The 19,866-nt window shown below is 73.5% G+C and overlaps 6 protein-coding genes across 6 annotated transcripts; 4 read left to right on the top strand and 2 right to left on the bottom strand.

Moving 5' to 3' along the window:
- Positions 1 to 1,512: 1,512 nt before the first annotated feature.
- On the top strand, positions 1,513 to 3,387 carry AURANDRAFT_60614 (hypothetical protein; the record flags this gene model as incomplete). The annotated part of the gene is made up of 1 exon (XM_009034451.1): positions 1,513 to 3,387. The coding sequence occupies one exon, from the start codon at positions 1,513 to 1,515 to the stop codon at positions 3,385 to 3,387; it is 1,875 nt and encodes a 624-aa protein (XP_009032699.1).
- Positions 3,388 to 4,149: 762 nt separating this feature from the next.
- AURANDRAFT_35872 (hypothetical protein) lies at positions 4,150 to 6,154 on the top strand (the record flags this gene model as incomplete). Its single annotated transcript, XM_009034452.1, has 7 exons — positions 4,150 to 4,384; positions 4,457 to 4,562; positions 4,608 to 4,862; positions 4,975 to 5,070; positions 5,174 to 5,247; positions 5,294 to 5,803; positions 5,842 to 6,154. Coding segments are annotated over 7 exons (1,473 nt in total), but the record flags the coding sequence as incomplete, so codon positions are not given.
- A 5,954-nt stretch (positions 6,155 to 12,108) lies between these two features.
- AURANDRAFT_58561 (hypothetical protein) lies at positions 12,109 to 14,367 on the top strand (the record flags this gene model as incomplete). Its single annotated transcript, XM_009034453.1, has 2 exons — positions 12,109 to 13,428; positions 13,471 to 14,367. 2 exons carry the CDS (start codon positions 12,109 to 12,111, stop codon positions 14,365 to 14,367), a joined length of 2,217 nt encoding a protein of 738 aa, XP_009032701.1.
- Positions 14,368 to 14,438: 71 nt separating this feature from the next.
- On the bottom strand, positions 14,439 to 15,248 carry AURANDRAFT_18668 (hypothetical protein; the record flags this gene model as incomplete). The annotated part of the gene is made up of 1 exon (XM_009034055.1): positions 14,439 to 15,248. The coding sequence occupies one exon, from the start codon at positions 15,246 to 15,248 to the stop codon at positions 14,439 to 14,441; it is 810 nt and encodes a 269-aa protein (XP_009032303.1).
- A 401-nt stretch (positions 15,249 to 15,649) lies between these two features.
- On the bottom strand, positions 15,650 to 16,708 carry AURANDRAFT_18589 (hypothetical protein; the record flags this gene model as incomplete). Its single annotated transcript, XM_009034054.1, has 1 exon — positions 15,650 to 16,708. The coding sequence occupies one exon, from the start codon at positions 16,706 to 16,708 to the stop codon at positions 15,650 to 15,652; it is 1,059 nt and encodes a 352-aa protein (XP_009032302.1).
- Positions 16,709 to 16,841: 133 nt separating this feature from the next.
- On the top strand, positions 16,842 to 17,806 carry AURANDRAFT_51990 (hypothetical protein; the record flags this gene model as incomplete). Its single annotated transcript, XM_009034454.1, has 1 exon — positions 16,842 to 17,806. The coding sequence occupies one exon, from the start codon at positions 16,854 to 16,856 to the stop codon at positions 17,793 to 17,795; it is 942 nt and encodes a 313-aa protein (XP_009032702.1).
- Between the last annotated feature and the right edge of the window lie 2,060 nt (positions 17,807 to 19,866).

Here is a 19,866-nt window from a genome sequence, read left to right as displayed (position 1 = left end):
ACCTCGACGCGCGCAACGAGGACGACGATCTCGAGTGCTCCGTCTGCCTCGAGCTGCCGACGGATCCCGTGCTCACGGTCTGCGGCCATTTGTTCTGCCACCGCTGCCTGCGACGAGTGCTGCTGAAAGGGTTTCGGGCGTGCCCCATGTGCCGAGGGCCCCTGCCGATCGCGCACGGCTGGAAGCGCTGCGGGCGGCTTATTCTCGAGCGGCTTACGCGGCTGCGGGGCCTCGAGCACTTCGCGCTGCGGCCGCCGTTCCACCCGTGCCTCGCGGTCCACGCGCACGCGGCGCGGTGCAGCGAGCGCGTGCGCGCCGTCGGCAAGCTCGGCGACGACATGCGGCACCACGCGCCGCTGGCGGAGATCCGGGAGCGGAGCACGCAGGTCTTCGCGGAGTTGGAGGCCGCGCGGCTCGCGCTCGGCGTCGCGATCATGTGCCACCCCGACTTTGGCGGCGCGCTCTTCAGCCACGTCGCCGCCTTCGTCTAACGCACTTTACTCATGGCCTGGCGGAGGAGCATGTTCGGCACGACGTGCGCGGGCGACCGAGGCGCGGCGAGGGCACCGGCCGCGAGCACGGTCCGCACGTTCATGGCCGCGGCGACGACGCTCCGCCCGCCGAGCACGACGAGGCTTGCCATATACAGGTCCCGGAGGCTCGTCTCGTCGAGGTTCAGCGCGCCGCGCGCGCCGACCGTCGCGCCCGCGCTCGAGCCGACGGCGACGGCCGCGGCGAGCTTGTAGGGCACGTTGCCGGCGACGAGGTGCGCGGCGCCGGACGCGAGAATGCCCGGCACGACCGACGCCATGGCCGTGCCCTGGACGAGGTGGTGCGGCAGCGTCGGGCAGGCGAGCGTGAGGTAGCTCATGGCCATGGGCAGGCCGCCGACGCCCATGACGGCGCTCGAGACGCCCTGGAAGTAGCCGAAGACGACGTGGCCCGCGATCGCCGGGCCCGAGCGGCCGGAGCCGGCGTCCGCGTCCGCGACGGCGTGCGCGCGCCGGTAGTGCTGCACGGCGAAGTGCGTCGGGATCATGATCACCGAGAGGCCGTTGAAGATGGCGCCCGACGCCGCCGTCGACAGCTTCGACGCGATCCTGACGCCCTGGCGCGCGCCGAGCATGGCCGGCGCGCCGATCGCTCCCGCGACGACGAGGTCCGCCGAGTTGTCGAGGGCGTAGGCGACGCCGCCCGTGACGGCGGACATGGACAAAGCGCACAGGCTCACGGCCGCGGCCTGGGCGCCCGTGGCGCCGACGACGGGGTGGTGCAGCGACGGGATGACGACCTGGGCGCCGCCCCAGCCCACGAGGCCGATGAGCGCCCCGCCCACGAAGCCCGCGGCGCCGGACGCGACGAGCGGCTTCAGGCTCATGGTGCGTCGCAGCAGCGCGGTTGGCGGCCCAAGGATTGCCCGAACACGGCCCGCTTTTACCAGCGGCATCATGCACTGCTAACCCGCGGTCAACATGTTATAAAAAGCCTGCCCCAGCGCCCGTGTGCGTAACGATGGGAGGCGCCGCCTCGATGGGCGGCGGGTCGCTCGGCGAGCTGCGCCTCGCCGTCGCCCAGCTCGACGACGCCGCGAAGCCGCCCGCGCGGCGCCGCGCGGCCCTCGACGAGGCCGTCGCACTCCTGCGGCGCCGGCCCGAGCCGACGGCCGAGGTCCGCCGCCTGGCACTGCGCTGCGCCGAGGCGGCGCGGCGCTGGTCCGACGACGCCGGGGCCGCCGGCTGCGAGGCCTGGCGGCACTGGTACGCCTTCGCCGCCGCGGAGATCTACTGCGGCCTCGGCGAGGCCGAGGGCTCGGGACCGCTCGCGATCGCGCGCTTCGGCTCGTCCGCCGCGATGCGCGTCGGCGGCGACGTCGCCGTGCGCGCCCTCGACGGGCTGGCCAAGGCCTGGCGCGCCGCGGGCCAGGACCGGTCCGCGGCGCGCTTCGAGGAGGAGCGCGACGGCCTCGTCATGGATCTCGCGTGCGCCGAGGCGCCGCCGCGGCCGCCGGCGGCGGCGCCCGCGCGCAACGCGGACATCCTCGACGCCGCCGTCGCGAAGCGCGAGCGGCGCGCCGCCGCGACAGCGCCCGCGGCGACCTTCGCCGGCCCCCACGCCGACGCGACGACGCCGTCCGTCGCGCGCGCGGCGCTCGACGACGCGCGGCGCGGCGGCGGCGCGAGCGCCGAGGCGCGCGCGGCCTACGCGCGGTCCATGGCGTCCTTCTCCGCGTCCGTGCGCCTCCGGAACATGGTCGACCCCGACGCGGGCCCGCCGCCGGCGCCCGAGGCCTGGGGCGAGTTCTGCGCGCCCTGCGCGCCCGCGGCGGCGGCCGACGACGCCTGCGCCTGCTGCCCCGCCGCCCCGGCGGCGCGGCGCCGCGGCGGCGGCCCCGGCGGGAGCGTCGCGGCGCCGGCGAGCCGCGACGCCGCCGGCGCGGGCCTCACGCTCTTCGTGTCCATGCCCGACGGCCGGACGACGACGCTCCGGGACGTCGCGCCGGACTGCCAGGTCGACGAGCTCAAGGCCTGCCTCGCGACCATCGCCGATCGCGCCGGCGGCTACGACTCGACGAAGCCCTGCGCGGACGTGGAGCTCGTCTACGGCTCCAGGCACCTCGCGAGCGGCGCGAGCGTCGCCCAGTACCGCCTGCCGCAGAACGCGACGCTCTACGGCCTCGTGGGCCTCCTCGGCGGCAAGCGCGCGAGGAAAAAAAAGTCGAAGACGAAGGACCCCGTCCGGTGCACCCTGCGGCAGTGGGTCGACACGGGCTACCTCGACGGCCGCGCGTACGTGTGCTCGTGGCGGCACGCGGAGGGCTGCAAGGTCTGCCAGGACCGGCCCTTCGCGCCGGCGAACCGGCCGGCCGACGAGCGCAAGGCCGGCTGGCAGGGGCCGGGCTTCTTCACGAAGCGCTACCGCGAGCACTCCTACGTCGTCGCGCCGGGCCTGCCGCCGCCGCGGCCCGACGAGCCGGGCGTCCACCCGGCGCTCGCGGCCATCAAGAAGACGGAGTGCGACGCGGGCTACCAGTGGCTCCTGGAGAGCGACGTCGGCCACTTCCGCTGCGCGGGCGGCTCGCACACGGCGACGGCGGACGAGTTCCAGAAGCTCGTCGACGACTTCGGCTTCCCGGACCTCGCGCACTTTGTGACCTCAAAAAAGAAGCTCTGGCTCAAGTGGCACGGCAAGACCGTCGACGACTACCTCCGCGCCGCCTACTTCACGCGCGAGCGCCGCGACCGCGCCGCGGAGCTGTCGCCCGCGTCCGCGAACTGGGAGCTCGCGAAGCGGACCTTCAAGCAGCGCTACGCGCTCTGGAAGCGCAAGTCCGAGAACTACGCCGTCGACGCCAAGGTCTGCGCCGCCCACGACTTCCCCCTGAACTAAGCGCTCACGCGGCGTGCGTTTCTTATCGGGCGGAGGCGGCGCCCCCGTCCGGAGGCGCCGTGGGTTCACAAAAAGGCAGGTCCGCGGCGGCGCGCGGCGGAGGAGCTTCGCCCTCGTCCGGAGGCGCCGTGGGTTCACAAGAAGGCAGGTCCGCGACGTCGATTCACAGGGAGAGGGCGCGGTAGTTGCGCCGCGGCATGGGCTCCGCGGCCGCCGCGGGCACCGCGGGCGCCGCCGCCGCGACGCGAAAGTTGGCGCGCCGCGGGGGAGCCGCCGGCGCCTCGGCGGCGGCGACCCGCGGCGACGCGCGCGCCGCCGAGCGCGCCTCGGCGTCCTTGGCCGTCGCGTCCGTCGAGCCCTTGGACGCGCGGCGGCGCGGCGTGAGGAGCCGCGACCGCAGCCCCGAGCGATGGAGCTTGGAGGTCGTTTCCTCGACGACTCGGACGGCGTACTTGCTGGAGCTCGGCGACGACACGGTGCCGGGCTTCTCCGAGAGGCCAGCACGCAGCTGCTCATGGTTGGAGAAGGGAATGAGCCGCGCCATGGCGCGGCGAATGACAACAGGAAGATCTGCGCTTCTGAGATCAAAAGGTTCGGCAGCCCCTTCACTCCTTCAAAGTCAACACTCTTGCAGGCTGAGCCTTGCTTCACTCTAATGGTGAATCAACACGCTTGTTTGGCAGCTGGTCTGCTCGTTCTCTTCTCGATGCAGCAGCACGAGCTTTGACATCCCAGAATCTCGAGAAGGCTGCCCGCCGAACATGGACACTAGCTGCACGACGAGCGCGATCGCGACCGCGGGCGAGGACGAGGACCCGTGGACGATCCTCACGAGCTTCTCTCTGCGAAAGTACATCGTCTCCAGCGTCGAGTTCTACATGAACGACAAGGAGGCGTTCAAGAACGAGCTGCTCTCCGGCGTCACGGTCGCGGTGATGCAGGTGCCCGAGTCCGTGGCCTTCAGCTTCGTCGCCGGCGTGCCCCCGCTCGTGGGCCTGCGCGAGGCGGCGTCCGTCGAGGAAAAATGCTCGCGCGCTCCCGCGTCGGAGCCGCCCGGCCGCGGCCGCAGGTACTCGACGTTCTTCCTGGGCCTCATCACGGCGCTCATCGGCGGCAAGCCCGGCATGATCTCCGGCGCCGCGGGCGCCATGGCCGTCGTCATCAAGGACCTCATGGTGCGTCCGCCGCGCGCGGCGCGCGGCCGAGCGCGCGCGCCGCAGGCGGACTCGGGCCCGCTGTCGAGCTACTCGAACGGCGACCGGTTCCAGCACCTCCTCATGACCGTGGCGCTCTGCGGCGTGTTGCAGACGCTCTGCGGCGTGTTCCAGCTCGCGAAGCTCGTGAAGCTCATCTCGAAGCCCTGCATGATCGGCTTCATGAACGGCCTCGGCATCGTCATCTTCATGGCGCAGCGCGCGGCCCGCGCGCGCGTCGACGCCGCGCGCGCGCCGCGGCGCGCCGACGCGCGCGCGCAGGTTCGGCGCCTTCAAGACGTGCCCCTACGCGAAGGAGTCGACGTCGCCGCGCCACCCGGACTACTACTCGGACTGCAAGGAAAACGAGCGGCGCTGGATGGAGCTCGACGAGACGAAGACCTGGCTCACGCTGCTCCTCGTCGGCTTCACGATGATGATCATGCTCGCCTGGCCCCGGGTGATCCCGGCGCGCTGCGCGTCCGCCCGCGTCCGCGCGCCGCTCTTCCGGGATCACGCCGCGCGCGCCCGCAGACCAGCGCGCGCTCCCGTCGAGCCTCGTCGCCATCATCTTCGGCACGCTGTGGGAGCAGTTCATCAACCGGGGGCTCATTGGCGTGTCCACGCGCACGGTCGGCCAGACGGAGAAGCTCAGCGGCGCGCGCGCGTCCCGCGCCGTCCGCCCGTCGCGCGCGCGCGAGCCCGCGCCGCAGGCCGCCGTCCTGGCACGTGCCGCAAGTGCCCGCCGACGGCGAGTGGGGCGTCGTCTTCCAGTACGCGATCTCGCTCACGTTCGTCGGGCTCATCGAGTCCGTCATGACCTTACAAGCCGTCGACGAGATCACGGAGGACCTGCCGTCCGTCTTCCGCTCGAACCAGGAGTGCGTCGCCCAGGGCGTCGCGAACCTCGTGAGCGGCCTCTTCGGGGCCATGGGCGGCGACGCGATGATCGGCCAGTCGACGATCAACGTGAGCGTCAACGGCGCGCGCGGCCGCCTCAGCGGCGCCGCGGCGGGCGTCCTCATGCTCGTCTTCGTCGTCTTCCTCAGCCCCGTCATCTCCGTGATCCCCATCGGCACGCTCACGGGCGTGCTCTTCATGGTCGTGCTCTCGACGTTCTGCTTCGACACGTTCCGCCTCCTGCCGAGGATCCCGCGCGCGGACGCGTTCGTCATCGTCGAGACGACGGTGCTCGCCGTCGTCTTCAACCTGCGCGCCGCAGCGTCCCTTGTTGTTTCCTTCTAGACACTGTGTGTCGTAGGGCCATCGGCGTCGTCGTCGGCTCCGTGACGCTCGCGACCTTCGACGCGTGGAACCGCGGCGCGTCCTTCGCGGTCGCGAAGACGGACAAGAAGACGGACGGCGACGAGGTCACGTACTCGCCGCTCGCGCCCCTCTTCTTCGGCACGGTCAAGGACTTCTCCAAGGCCTTCGCCCCGGGCAGCGACCCGAAATCGTGCGTCGTGGACCTCGAGCGGTCGGCCATCGCCGACTACTCGGCGCTCGTCGCGCTCGCGGACGTCGCGCACCGCTACGCGCTCGTCGACAAGCGCGTCAAGATCAAGAACGCCTCCGAGGCCGACGCGAAGCTCGCGCGCGCGAGCGGGCCGGCCGTCGCCGCCGTCGCCGACGCCATCGACACGGGCGAGGCCGTCGGCGACCCGGACGCGGCGCCGCTCGTCGCCGACGGCGCGGGCGACGTCGAGGCCGGCGTCGAGCTCCGCGCCGACTAGCTCGCCGACGCCGCAGTCGCCCCGGAGCACCCTGTACTCCGCGGCGGACGACGCCTCTTCCGCAGTCGCCCCGGAGCACGTACTCCGCGGCCGACGCCTATCTATTCCGCGGTCGCCCCGGAGCACCGACTCGACGGCCGGCACCGCGACGAAAGTCTAGGATCCCCCTCCCCCCCCAGTTGTACAAGCTACTCTTTTGCACACGCGTCCGTCGGCCGCGGCGGCGGCTCGTTGTACCACATCGACAGGGCGAGGCGCTCCTCGAAGGCCGGGAGGACCTCGTGGCGCACGAGCGCGGACCAGAAGAGGACGAGGAGGCCGCGCCGCGGCGGGACGTCGAGGGTCGCCGGGTCCGCGCCCGCGGGGAGGAGCACGTCGAGGCCCGGCGACGGCGCGCCGAGGGGCCGCGTGACCCGGAGCACGCCGCCGTGGCCCGGCCGCCAGCCGCCGGCCGGCTCCGACGCGTAGACGACGGCCGTCAGCACGCGCGGGTCCGGCGGCGTCCCGAAGGGCAGCTCGCCGGCGTTCGCCGCGTCGACGTGCGCCGTGAACCGCGCGCCGTTGGCGTAGCGCGCGACCATCGCAGGAGGCGCGCCCGCGGCGCCGTCGCCGTCGTCGGCGAGGATCGTCGCGGGCCGCCGCTCCTGCCGCCGCACGCGCGCGCGCGCGACGGCCCGGTCCAGGGCCGCGGCGACGGCCGGCGGCGCGCCGCGGCGGCCGTCGAGCCGCGCGAGCGCGCGCCCCAAACCGCGGCCCAGAGCCCGGAGGCGCGCCGCGACGCCCGCGAGCGCCGGCGGGTGGCCGCTCGCGCCGCGGAGCCAGCAGATCTCGTCCGTGCGCTCCGCGTCGACGACCTTGCGGCCGCCGCTGATGACGCGCGACGGCTCGAAGGCCAGCGCGTTCGCTTCGAGCCGCACGTGCGCCGCGTCGTCGGCGCTCAGCCAGTCGGCGACGAGGGCGTAGCCGTCGGTCGCGAGCCGCTGCGCGAGGGCGTCGGCGTCGGTGTCGGCGCCGTAGGCCGCCATGGAATTAGGGCGCGAGAGCTGCGACGCAGGCAGAGGGCTCCATCGCGGGGCTGCTACTCTTCAAGAATCTCAAAGCACCTTTCTTGAACTTTTTTTGTGGCAAATGGCGCAAGCAAAGCTCACCCCTGCGCGATGGCACCAAGCAGTTGACGAAACCTCCAGCATAAGCAGTTGACAGCGGCACGAGTCGTCCCAGCGACCGCGATGGGCGGCAAGCCGAGCCAGCTCCTGGGCCCGCGCGCGCCGCTCTGGCAGGGCGGCAAGAAGCCGCTGGGCGAGGGCGACAGCTTCTTCGACGACGCCGAGATCGGCGCCGCCGTGAGCCTCGGCGTCACGGCCGTGGACCCCGCGCGGCACCCGAACGTCAGACGGCGCCTGCGCCTGCCCGTCGCGGACGAGCCCGCGGCGGCCGGCGCGCTCGCGGCCAAGTTCGAGGCCGCGGCGCTCTTCGTGCACGACGCGCGCCTCGCGGGCGACCCCGTCTACGTGCACTGCGCGCGCGGCGTGTCGCGGAGCTCCGCGGTGTCGCTCGCGTACGCCCTCGCGGCCCGCGGCGGCGCGTTCCCGACGGTCGCCGCCGCGCGCACCTGGCTCGAGGAGCGGCGGCCGGCGGCGCTGCCGAACGTCGGGTTCCTCGCGGCGCTCGAGGCCTGGGTCACCGACGGTGGTGGCCGCGACGCCTGCGCGGCGAAGCTGCGGGCGCTGGAACACGCGCGGCCCGCCGCGGCCGCGGCGCTCGCCGCGTCGGACGCCGCGTCCGTCGACGACGCGCTGCGCCGGGCCGAGCGGCGCGCGACGGAGCCGGTCGACGACGACGACGGCGGCGCGCGGCGGTGGATGAAGGTCGTCAAGGGCGCGCGCGGCGACCTGGGCGGGCGCGTCGAGGTCGTCGTCGACGCGCCGCGGGCCGCCTTGCAGGACGCGGCGCGCGCCGTCGCCGACGACGTCGGCGGGCTGTGGCTGCCGGCGTCGCGCCGCGTGGCGCGCGAGGCCGTCGGCGCGCTGTCGCCGCTGCGCTTCTCCCGCGACTTCGTCGGCGCGTCGCAGCCCCTGATCGTCCGCCTCGACGACGTCGGGCCGCTCGACGGCCTCGACGCGCTCCGGGCGCTGGAGCGCGACGACGCGACGCCGCTGACGGTCTCCGCGACGCCCGACGGTCGCGCCGACTCGATCCGTCGCGGCGGCGACCTGCCGGACGGCCGGCCGCGCCTCGCGATGCCCGAAGAGCGCAAGCTCACGCCGGCGGCGTTTTTGCGCGCGCTCCGGAGCAAGGGCGACGACGTCTTGTACTACAGCGCCCAGAACGGGAGCCTCGGCGAGTGCGCCGCGGCGCTCGGCGACGCCGTGCCCGCGAGCGCGCTCCCGGCGCCCTTCCTCGAGGCCCTCGCGGAGCGGGGCGCGCCCGCGGGCGCCGCGGCCGAGCCCGAGGCCGTCAACGTCTGGCTCGGCGACTCGCGGTCGACGACGGCCGCGCACCGCGACCGGGCCTTTGAAAATCTCTACCTCGTCCTCGCGGGCTGCAAGCGGTTCCTGCTCCTGCCGCCGTCCGCGGCGGCCTACCTCAAGTCCGCGAAGTGCGTCCCCGCGCGGTGGACGAAGCACGGCCACGGCTGGCACCTCAGGGACGAGCGCGGCGACGCCGTCGACTGGCTCGACGTCGACCTCGCCGCGGACCTCGTCGACGACGACGGGCACGCGCTCCCGCGGCCCGCGGAGGCCGTCGTGCGGCCGGGCGAGGTGCTCTACCTGCCCGCGGGCTGGATCCACCAGGTCGAGCAGCACGACGACACGCTCGCGGTGAACTGGTGGTTCCCCGCGCGCTTGGACGGCCCCGTCTGGGCCGTCGGCCGCCTCGCGGACCAGGTCGGCGAGCTCCGGAACCGTAATTTTAGCTAGCCGACGACGCGCGACGTCTCCTCCGGCATGGCCGCGGCCACCAGGGCGCCGACGGCGGCCGCGTACTCGCCGGGGAACGCGTCGAGGTGGCGCACGTGGCCGCTGCCGTCGAAGACCTTCCGCGTCAGCCGCGCGGCGCCGTCGTCGCGGCCCGCGGCGACGCGGTCCGCGAACTCCTCGACGCGCGCGGCGAGGATGAGCCTGTCCGTCGACGAGTAGAGGAAGAGCGCCGGCGCGGCCTTGGGGCACGTCGCGTCGACGAGCTCCGCGAGCGCCGCGTCCATGGGCGTCGGCCCGTCGGGCTTCGCGAAGACCGCGGCGACGTTGGCCGCGAGCCGCGCGTCCTTGACCTTGGCGACGGTCGCCCCGGGCGCCTCGAGGCGGCGCAGGTCGCCGAGGACGCTCCCGAGGACGACGTCCGCCATGTTGGGCCCGATGTCGAGCGTCGCCGCGCTGTCGAAGACCACCCCCCGGACCTTGGCCGCGAGCGCCGGGTCCCGCCGCAGCAGCTCCGCGAAGGCGCCCGCGCCGTTGTTCGAGAAGACGTGGACGAGGACGTCGCCCGCGGCGGCGCAGGCCTGCGCGACGACCTCGAACTGCGCCTCGCGCAGCGCCGCCGCGTGCGCCGAGAGCCGCGCGTCGTCCGGCGGCGCCGCGAGCGCGGACGTCGTCGTCGCGACGCGCTGCCAGGACGGGAGCGTCGCGTCGTAGAGCTTCCCGACGGCGTCGAGCTGGTCCAGGTGGGCGCCGCCGAAGCCGAAGACGACGACCGTGCCCCCGGGCGCGTCGACGCCGCGGCTCCTCACGGCGTAAATCGACGGCGACGACGCGAGGCCGAAGAGGCACGCCGTCGCCGCGCGGCCGACGTCGTCCCCGGGGCCCGCGGCGAGGTCGAGCAGCGCGTCGTAGAGCGCCGCGTGGTCCGCGGACTCGAGGCACGCCTGCGCGAGCTGCGCGGGCCGCACGGCCGCGCGGTCCGCATTGGCGGCGTCGCGGAGCTTACGCAGCGCGCGGCCGCTCTCGCGGGCGGGCTTGAGCAGCGCCGACGACGCCCAGCCCCGGTGCTCGCCCGAGAAGCTCACGACGAAGGACCGCTTGTCGCCGGCGCGCTCCGTGACGCGCACGACCACGGCGTCCGGGGGCAGCGTCGCCACGAGCTTCGACGACTTCTCGAAGGTCGCGCGCAGCGCGAGGCCCTTTTTCGACACGACGCGCAGGCGTTCCATTGTGCACGAGAGCTGCGGTGTGGCGCGCGACGGAGCACGAATGCGCTGGCCGATAGCTCGATCAGCGTTTTTGTTGCCCGTCAAGTGCTGCTCAAGCGACCGTCGGCAGTTTATGCGGGGCTGCCGAGCACGCAGGCTGCGCTGCTCAAGCAGGCTTGGTTGCAGAGGCTGCCCTTAACTGCCGGCATGGCTGCCCTCTGGTCGCCGCGCGTGGCCTGGCGCGAGACGATGCGCGGGCCCGGGTCGCCGACGCGGGTCGCCGAGGACGAGCTCGTGAAGCCGCAGCGCGTGCAGGTCGCCAGCTGGGCGAACTCCCTGCGTGGCGACGACGCGCCGCGCCGGGGCCGCGCCGCGGCGCGCGAGCCGCGCGAGTCCGGCACGTCGCTCCACCTCGTGGACACGGTCGCGAAGCAGTCGTGGACGCGCACGCTGCGGCGCGAGCAGGCGTCGAAGCGTCGGACGCCGAGCCGGCGGCGGCGGAAGCCGCCGCCGACGGCCGAGGACGTGCTCCGGCGGGCCTACGCGCGGCCCGATCGCGCGCCGCCCGCCGACCGCGCGCCGCGGCCGGAACCCGCCGAGTCGCCCGCGGCGTCGGCGCGGCCGTCGTCGCGGTCGTCGCGGCGGTCCGCCGACGGTCCGCTCCGGGCGTCGCCGCCGCCGCCCGCGGCGCCGCCCGCGGCGGACCGCTGGCGCGCGCCGGACGCCGAGGACGACGCGCGGCGCTACGGCGAGCACACCTTCGCCTCGGACTACTACGACGCGGCGTCGTCGCGCGCCTCGGCGAGCATCGCGAGCCTCGCGCGGCCCGCGCCGCGCGCCGAGCCGTCGAGCCGCCCCGCGAGCGCCCAGAGCAGTCGGTTCGCCCAGAGCTGCCCGAGCAGCGCCCAGAGCCGCGGGAGCGCGCGGTCCGGCGACGGGCGGCGGACGCGCGACGCGGCGACGGCGCCGGCGCCGACGGCGGACGCGGCGACGTCGACGGACCCGCCCGCGGCCCCGCCGCCCGCCCCGGAGCGCCGCGGCCTCTTCTTCAGCCACCCGGAAGACCTGCCGCCGGCGCCCGCGGCCCGGAATCCGCCGCCGGCCGCGGGCTACCGCGTCGACGGCGGCCGCTGGTACCGGGCCGACGACGCGCGCTACCGGCCGCTGGACGGCCGCGGCCGCGCGGCCGCCGCCTACGCCGGCGACGCCTACGCCGCGGCCTGCCGCGCGCGCGCCGCCTACTTCGAGATCGAGCAGTACGGCGCGTTCACGCGCGCGGTCGCGCGGCTGACGGACCGCGCGACGGAGACGCTCCAGCGCGACGCGCGCTGCGCCCAGTACCGCGACGCGACGCTGTACACGCACCGCACGCTCCTCTCGCGGCCGCGGCCCAGAGGGTAAAAGTCTTGCCGTTGTCGATACGTCGTGTGGCTGGCAGGCCTTGAAATCACACCGCCACTGACAAACCATCTGAAGACTGCGCGAGACGAAGTCTTGCCGCACGACCTATCAACGGCAAGGAGAGCTTGGGATGCATGGTGAAGGAACCATTGCCTGATTTACCGCTGCTGAGCACTGCTGAGCTGCGCAAGAGCTCGTGCGAGCATCGCGAGCCGGCAAGCCTTTCATGCTCTGCTACGCCGCCACCGTGCCAGCACTCGTCGTCCTCATGGCCGCGCAGGTGTCCGCCCTCGCGCTGCCGAGCCCGCAGGCAGCTCTGAAAGCGCGGCTCCGAGACGCGGAGGTGCTGAGCTTCGACGACGTGGCGCACCTGCCGAAGCCGGGCACGCTGGGCCTCGCGTCCGCCAAGTTCTCGCCCGACGGGTCGCACCTGACGTACCTCGCGTCGACGGACCAGGGCTCCATGGCCAAGGCGCTCTACGCCTACGACGTCGCGACGGGCGAGACGTCCGTCGCCTTCTCCGGCGGCGACGGCGCGACGTATTCGCTCGAGGAGCAGCTCCGCCGCGAGCGCGCGCGCGTCATGGCCACGGGCGTCACGAGCTACGCCTGGGCGAAGAAGGCGCCCAAGCTGCTCGTCCCCCTCGAGGGCGCGCTCTACGTCAAGGAAGGGGTTAATGGCGAAGCGACGCGCCTCTTCGACCCCGCGGACCACCCCGACGTCGGCTCGGGCGCGTGCCTCGACGCGAAGATCTCCGACGACGGGTCGACGGTGGCCTTCGTCTGGGACGACGAGGTCTGCGTCTGCGCGGCCGGCGGCGGCGCGCCCGCGCGCCTGAGCACCGGCGCGCGGGGCACGGCGGGGCTCACGCACGGCGTCGCGGACTACTGCGCCATGGAGGAGATGGACCGCTACGACGGCCTCTGGCTCTCGGCGGACGGCACCAAGGTCTGCTACGAGGCCTGCGACGAGTCCGCGGTCCAGGTCTTCGGCATCCCCCATGCGGGCGACGCGGACCCCATGTCGACGGAGAGCCACCGCTACCCCTTCGCGGGCGCCGTGAACCCGGCCGTGAAGCTCGGCGTCGTGGCCGTCGCGGGCGGCGCCACGGCCTGGCTCGACGTCGTCGGCGCCGCGGGGCTGGGGCACGACGTCTACCTCGCGCGCGTCGCCTGGGCCGACGAAGCGACGGTCCTCGCGCTCGTGCAGAACCGGGCCCAGACCGTCGCGCGCCTCGTCGCGCTGGACGCCGGCGGCGGCGACGCGCGCGTCGTGCTCGAGGAGACGAACGACGCCTGGATCAACCTCGACGACGCGCTGCGCTGGGGCGTCGCCGAGGGCGAGCTGCTCCTCGCGTCGGAGCGCGGCGACGGCGTCAAGCGCCTCTACGCGCACGACGCGGCGACGGGCGCGGAGCTCCGCTGCGTGACGCCGGGAAACATCATGGTCGAGGAGCTCGTGAAGGTGTCCGAGACCGAGGTGTATTTCCTCGGCAGCGACCTCTCCAAACCGCTCGAGCGGGGCCTCTTCGTCGCGCCCTACGGCGGCTCCGAGACGCCGGAGCGGCTGAGCGACGCGGGCGCCTACGTCGACGCCGCGGCCGTCGGCGACGGCGCTGTCTTCCTCCAGTCGAGCTCCGCGGCCGCGCCGACGAAGGCCGAAGTCCGAGCCGGCGGCGCGTCCGCGGTCCTCTACGACGCGTCCGAGGAGGACCCGCGCGTGGCGTCCCTCGCCGCCGGCCTGCGGCCGCCCGAGTTCGTGACCTTCCCGTCCGCCGACGGCGCGGTCGAGCTCCACGCGGCCATCTACGCGCCCGACGCGGCGGTCCACGGGCCCGGCCCCTACCCGACGGCCGTGAGCTGCTACGGCGGGCCCCACGTCCAGTTCGTCGCCGACAAGTGGTCGACGGTCTCCGCGGACCTCCGCGCGCAGAAGCTGCGGTCCGAGGGGTTCCTCGTCGTCAAGTGCGACAACCGGGGGTCCGCGCGGCGCGGCCAGCCCTTCGAGGCGGCGATCAGGGGCAACCTCGGCGACCTCGAGGTCGCGGACCAGGTCTCGGCCGTCGACTACGTCGTCGCGCGGGGCCTCGCGGACAAGGACCGCGTCGGCATCTACGGCTGGAGCTACGGCGGCTACCTGAGCGCCATGTGCTTGGCGCGCGCTCCGCGGACGTTCCGCTGCGCGGTCGCGGGCGCGCCCGTCACGTCCTGGGACGGCTACGACACGCACTACACGGAGCGCTACATGGCCGGCGGGCCCGCGGAGAACCCGGGAGGCTACGCGTCGTCGTCCGTGATGACGCACGCGGCCGACATCGAGGGCGCGCTCCTGCTCGTGCACGGCCTCATCGACGAGAACGTCCACTTCCGCCACACGGCGCGCCTCATCCAGGCGCTGGTCGACGAGGGCAAGGCCTACGACCTCCTCTGCTTCCCGAACGAGCGCCACTCGCCGCGGTCCGAGAAGGACCGCGCGTTCATGGAGGCGCGCGTCTTCGCGTTCCTCGACACGTGGCTCCGCCAATGAACGCGAACGACGGTCTTAAAATAGCCCTAGGAGCCCTTCGTCTTAACGCGAACGACGGTCTTAAAACAGCCCTAGGAGCCCTTCTTCTTCTTTTTGGATTTCTTCTCGGAGCCGTCGGACTCGCGCTTGCGCTTCTTGTCCTTCTTCGCCTCCTTCTTCGCGGCCTTCTTCGCCTTCTTCGCGGCCTTCTTGTCCTTCTTCTTGCTCTTCTTCTTGTCCTTGTCCTTCTTCTTCTTCTTCTTCTTCTTCGACGCGCCGCCGACGTCGGCCTGCAGCTGGGACATCCAGGCGGGCATCGTCGCGCCGCGGCCGCGGCCCATGGGCGGCAGCGGCGCGTCCGGCGGCGGCGGCGGCGGCGGCGCGCGGTCCTCCTCGACGAGCGCGTAGTCGCCGCCGGACGCGAAGCGCTGGGACTGGGGCGCGAGGCCCCGGCGCTGGGCCTCCATGGGGTCGAGCTCGTCGCCGGCGACGATCTTGTCGCGCCCCCGGCCGCCGGGGCCGCCCGACGGCTGGTAGCCCGCGTTCGTCGGGTCGAGGTCCTCGCCCGTCGCCTGGTCGACGGCCTTCATGGACAGCGAGTACTTGCCCGCGTCCTTGTGCTCGACGACCTTGACCCGGACCGCCTCGCCGACGTCGACGACGTCCTTCGGGTCCTCGACGCGGTAGGCGCACATCTGGGAGACGTGGCACAAACCGTCGCCAAACCCTTCGATGCGCACGAAGCACCCAAAGGGCTGGATGCGCGCGACGGTCCCCCGGTGCACGCTCCGCACGTCGGGCACGCGCGGCGGCGGCCGCCGGGGCGGCGGCGGCCGCCGGTCGTCGCGCGGCGGCCCGCGCGGCGACGGCGACCGCTCGTAGCGCCGGCCGTAGAGCGGCATGCCCGCGCCGCGGCCGTAGAGCGGCGGCGACCGGCTCAGCGACCGCGACCGCGGCCGGTAGCGGCCCGGCGGCGACCGGCCGCGGTCGCGGCCCGGCGACCGCCGCGGCGACCGCGACCGCGACCGCGACCTCGAGCGGCGCTTGCCGCGCGACCGCGACGAGGAGGAGGACGACGACAGCGACGACGACGACGACGACGACGCGGACGACGACGACGACGACGACGACGAGGAACGCGAGCGCTTGCGGCGGCGACCCATGTTGCGATGCGATGCAGGCAGTGGCTCTCACAGGCAGTATTGGGCTGTGGCAGTAGCGCTCAGGCGAGGCTCATACGCCGCGCCACCGCGAGCGGCAACTCGAAGGTGTTGCCCTTCAACATGCCGCAAAAATGGACGATTTACGCGGCCGCGTCGCGGACGCAGCGCATGCCGTTGTTGCTCGACGCCGAGTCGGGCGAGTTCTTGTGGCGCGCGGCGCTCCGGTAGCGGAAGCAGTAGGACTTGTGGCAGAGGAACGAGCCGCCCTTCTTGAGCTTCTCGCCGCCCGCGCTCGGCCCCGCCGGGTCCCGGAGCACGGCGTCGTGGGCCGACGCCTCCGGCTCGTACCACCAGTCGGACACCCACTCCCACACGTTGCCGATGAGGTCGTGGATGCCCGTCGCCGTCTGCGGCGCGTACGAGCCCACGGGCCCGGCGAAGGAGAAGCCGTCGTCGGCCGTGTTCGACCGCGGGAAGTCGCCCTGCCAGAGGTTCGCGCGGTAGCCCCCCCCCGGCGTGAGCTCGTTGCCCCAGGGGTACATGGTCTGGCTCCGGCCGTCCCTCGCCGCGTACTCCCACTCGGCCTCCGTGGGCAGCCGGCCGCCGCGCCAGGCGCAGTACGCCGCCGCGTCGTGCCAGGACACCTGCACGACGGGGTGCGCGCCGCGCTTCGCCGCGAAGACGTCGCTCCCGGGGCCCTGCGGCGACCGCCAGTCGCTGCCGTTCACGGGCAGCCACCACTCGACGCCGTCGACCGCTTTATCGATGGCCGCGCGCCGCGCCTCGCTCAGCTCCAGGTGGAACACGAAGGACCAGCCGAAGCGCTCGCTGTCCGTCACGTAGCCCGTCGCGTCCACGAACGCCGCGAAGTCGTCGTTCGTCGCCTCGTAGACGTCCATGAGGAACGCGCGCGAGAGCGCGACGCGGCGAGAGGGGGCCTCGCCGTCGACGAAGATGCGCGGCCGGTCCGTGCCCATGCGGAACTCGCCGGGTTGTATGAGGACGGACGGCGCGATATCCCAGGCGCCGGGCTGCGCCGCGGGTGTCGCTCGGGTGCTGGTGGTCGCCGCGGCACCGCGCGTGAGCTGGTCGGTGCCGCAGGACTCGACAGCGTCGCGCGTCAGGTCGCCGGCGCAGCAGCCCTCTTCATCGTCTTGCGCACGCGCGAGGCTCGCGAGGACGAGCCAGAGAGTACGCATCAGCGCGCGCGGCGGCGACGGCGCGGGTGGTGGCTCTGGTTGGAATGATGTCGAGGACGAGGGCGCTCGCATGCGCGCGAGCAAGAGGTTTTGCCACAAGGATTTTGTGGCATTTTTGAAGCTGAGCAAATTGATCAACGAGGAGATGGGCCGATCGATAGCGGTCCACACGCGCTGGGCGCTCGTGCTGCTCTGTGCGTCCCTTGCTTGCGGGCTGCACGGGTTGCGAGCCATGCGCCAATCGACGCTGCAAGGGACACATGCCAAAGCGCGCCGCTCGGTGCGCATGATGGCGACCTCCGGCTCGGATAAGCCGCGCGTCGCATTACCATCGATCAACCAGGCCCTGCTGACGACCTGCGTCGTCGGCGCGCTGACCAACCTGCGGGGCCCGGTCGCGGCCATGATCGATGGCGCGCCGCCGCCGCAATCCGTCTTCATCAACGGCTTGGTGCTCGCCTACGCGGCGGCGAACCTCTACAAGTCGCTGGCCAAGGTCGGCTACGCGACGCTCGACGGCCGCGAGCGCGACTCCTTCGCGCGCGAGGCCGGCGAACTCGCGCTCGCCGGCGAGGTCCCGCGGCGCGTCGGCGGCTACAAGGTCGCGACCTTCGCGGGCGGATGCTTCTGGGGCACGGAGCTGCACTTCCAGCGCATCCCCGGCGTCGCCGCGACGTGCGTCGGCTACACGCAGGGCTGGGCGGGCGAGCCGAACTACGACCAGGTCTGCGGCGGCCAGACGGGCCACACGGAGGCGCTCCAGCTCCTCTACGACCCGAACGTCGTGTCCTACGAGGCGCTGTGCTACAAGCTCCTCGACACCGTCGATCCCACGGTCCTCAACCGGGTCCGCGGCGACGCGGGCACGCAGTACCGCCACGGCATCTACCCCCACTCCAAGGAGCAGGCGGAGGCCGCCGCGGCCGTCGTCGAGGCCACGCAGGCCAAGTACGCCGAGCCCGTCGTCACGGAGGTCAAGGACGCGGCCGTCTTCTGGCCCGCGGAGAACTACCACCAGCAGTACCTCGAGAAGGGCGGCCAGGACGCGTCCAAGGACGCGACGGCGGAGGTCCGCTGCTACGGCTAAGCGTGCGTGTTACGGCGCGACGACCGCGAGGGCGAAGAGCGCGGCCGCCGCCGCGCCGAGCTTCAGGGTCAGCGCGGAGAGCCAGGCGAGCCTCGGCGCGACCTGGACGGCCCGCGCCGTCTGGTCCCGGTTGAAGACGTCCTCGGACTTCTTCGCCATGAAGCCGTCGGCCCAGCCCGTCTCCTCGAAGTAGAGCTTCTCCAGCGACAGGCGCTCGTCGACGTAGCGCCAGCGCGCGAGGCAGCGGCCCGCCGCGACGAAGCTCGCGAGCGCGCCGAAGGCGAGCGGCAGGAGCGCGCGGAACAGGAGCGGGAACGACACGAGCTCGTCCATGTCGTCGTAGTTCTGCGTGAGCAGCGCCGCCAGCGCGACGGCGCCCGCGGCGAGCGCGCCGAGCTTCGGCAGGAGCTCGGCCTCCTCGAGGGACGACCAGCCGCCCTCCTCGCGCGAGAGCAGCTCGTTGAGTTCGTTCATGGGCTCCTGGCTCGCGCGGACGCGCTTGTCGTTCATCGCGAGCCGCGGCTTCTTCGGCCTCTTCGCCTCGCGCGCGGCCTCCTTCGCCGCGCGGCGCTTCTGCTGCGCGAGTTCCGCGCGCGCGTCGGTCGTGCGCACCGCCGCCGAGCGGAAGGCCGCCGCCAGCTCGTCGTCGCGGAAGGCCAGCTCGTCGTCGCCGTCCGTGGCGCGGCGCGGCGTGAGTCGTCGCTGGCTCGGCGCGACGAACGCGCCGGCGCAGCGCAATGCGAGCACGGCGGCTACGGCGCGGCGCATGGCAGCGCTTCGGCACATCGCAACTCTTTCGACCACCATGTCTCAGAGCCACCTCGTCACGTGCTTCGGCCGATCTTCAACAAGTCAACGTGAAGTTAATAAAATTATAGCGCTGCGGCCAAAAGCGAAACGCCGCGGCCAAACAACACATCTGGCCGCAGCGCCTCGCGAGTTCTTTCGACGCCATGTCGAGCACGGTGACGGCGACGACGACGTCGGACGGCGACGTGAAGAAGCGGCGCAACGCGAACCGCATCGTCCACCCGACGAAGCTGTCGGCGGAGCTCATCCAGGACCGCATCCTCGAGATCTACGAGGAGCGAGGGCTCAACGTCGAGGAGGTGCCCATGCTCATGGAGAAGTACAAGGGCAACGAGGTGGACCTCTACCGCGCCGTGCGGACGAAGTACCCCATCCGAGCCCAGGCGCAGACGGGCGACATCCTGAAGATCGCCGTCGGATTCGCGACGGTCTTCGGCCTCGCGGGGCTCTACGCCTACATCTTCGGCGTCGAGGAGAACTTCTCCCTCCGCTCCCTCGCGCCCCCCATGCCCTTCGGCTAGGAGCGACGCGCGCCGGCGGCGGCCGCGGTCGCCGCTCTCGCGGTCCGTAAATGCCAGAAACAAAAAATTAGGACCCCAGCCGCAGCACGAGCTCCCGGGCCCACAGCGAGAAGCTCTCCGCGCCGCCGTCGCCGAGGAGCGCCGTCGCCGCCGCGCCCGCGAGGAGCACGCCCGCGGCGAGGGACCGCGCGCGCGCGCCGTTTCGCCGCGGCGACGGCCGCGCGACGACGGCGACGTCGCGGCCGCCGCCGCGGCGCCGCCGCCGGTGCCGCCGGTGGTGGTGCTGGGGGTGGTGGGGCGGCGGCGGCGGCGGCGGCAGGCGGCCGCCCGTCGTCCGGAGGAGCGCCGCGGCCGCGGCCGCCGGCCGCCGCCGGAAGGAGAAGAAGCGCGCGCGGTCGTCGCCCGCGCGGACGGCCACCTCCAGGGGCGCGAGCGCCGCGCGGAGCTCGCCGCGGGGCACGCGCTTGACGGCGTCCGGCGGCGGCGTCGCTTTCAGGAGCGCGGACGCGCGGCCCGCGACGGCGCGCCAGTCCGCGGGCGTCCGGCTCAGGCGCGCGAGCGCCGCGTGCAGCGGCGCGGCGTGGTCCGCGGCCGCCGCCGCGTCCAGCAGCTCGCCGCGCCGCTCGAGCACGAGCGCCGCGGCCACGTAGAGTGGGTAGCACGGCTCGAGCGCTGAGCCCGCGAGGAGCCGGTCCCAGAGGTCCAGGAGCGCGCCGCCGTCCTCGACGTCGTGCGCGAAC

Source organism: Aureococcus anophagefferens (assembly GCF_000186865.1).
Source record: "Aureococcus anophagefferens unplaced genomic scaffold AURANscaffold_1, whole genome shotgun sequence".
NCBI lineage: Eukaryota > Pelagophyceae > Pelagomonadales > Pelagomonadaceae > Aureococcus > Aureococcus anophagefferens.
Note: the sequence above shows the minus strand (reverse complement) of the source record. Positions and strands in the feature narration are given on the sequence as shown.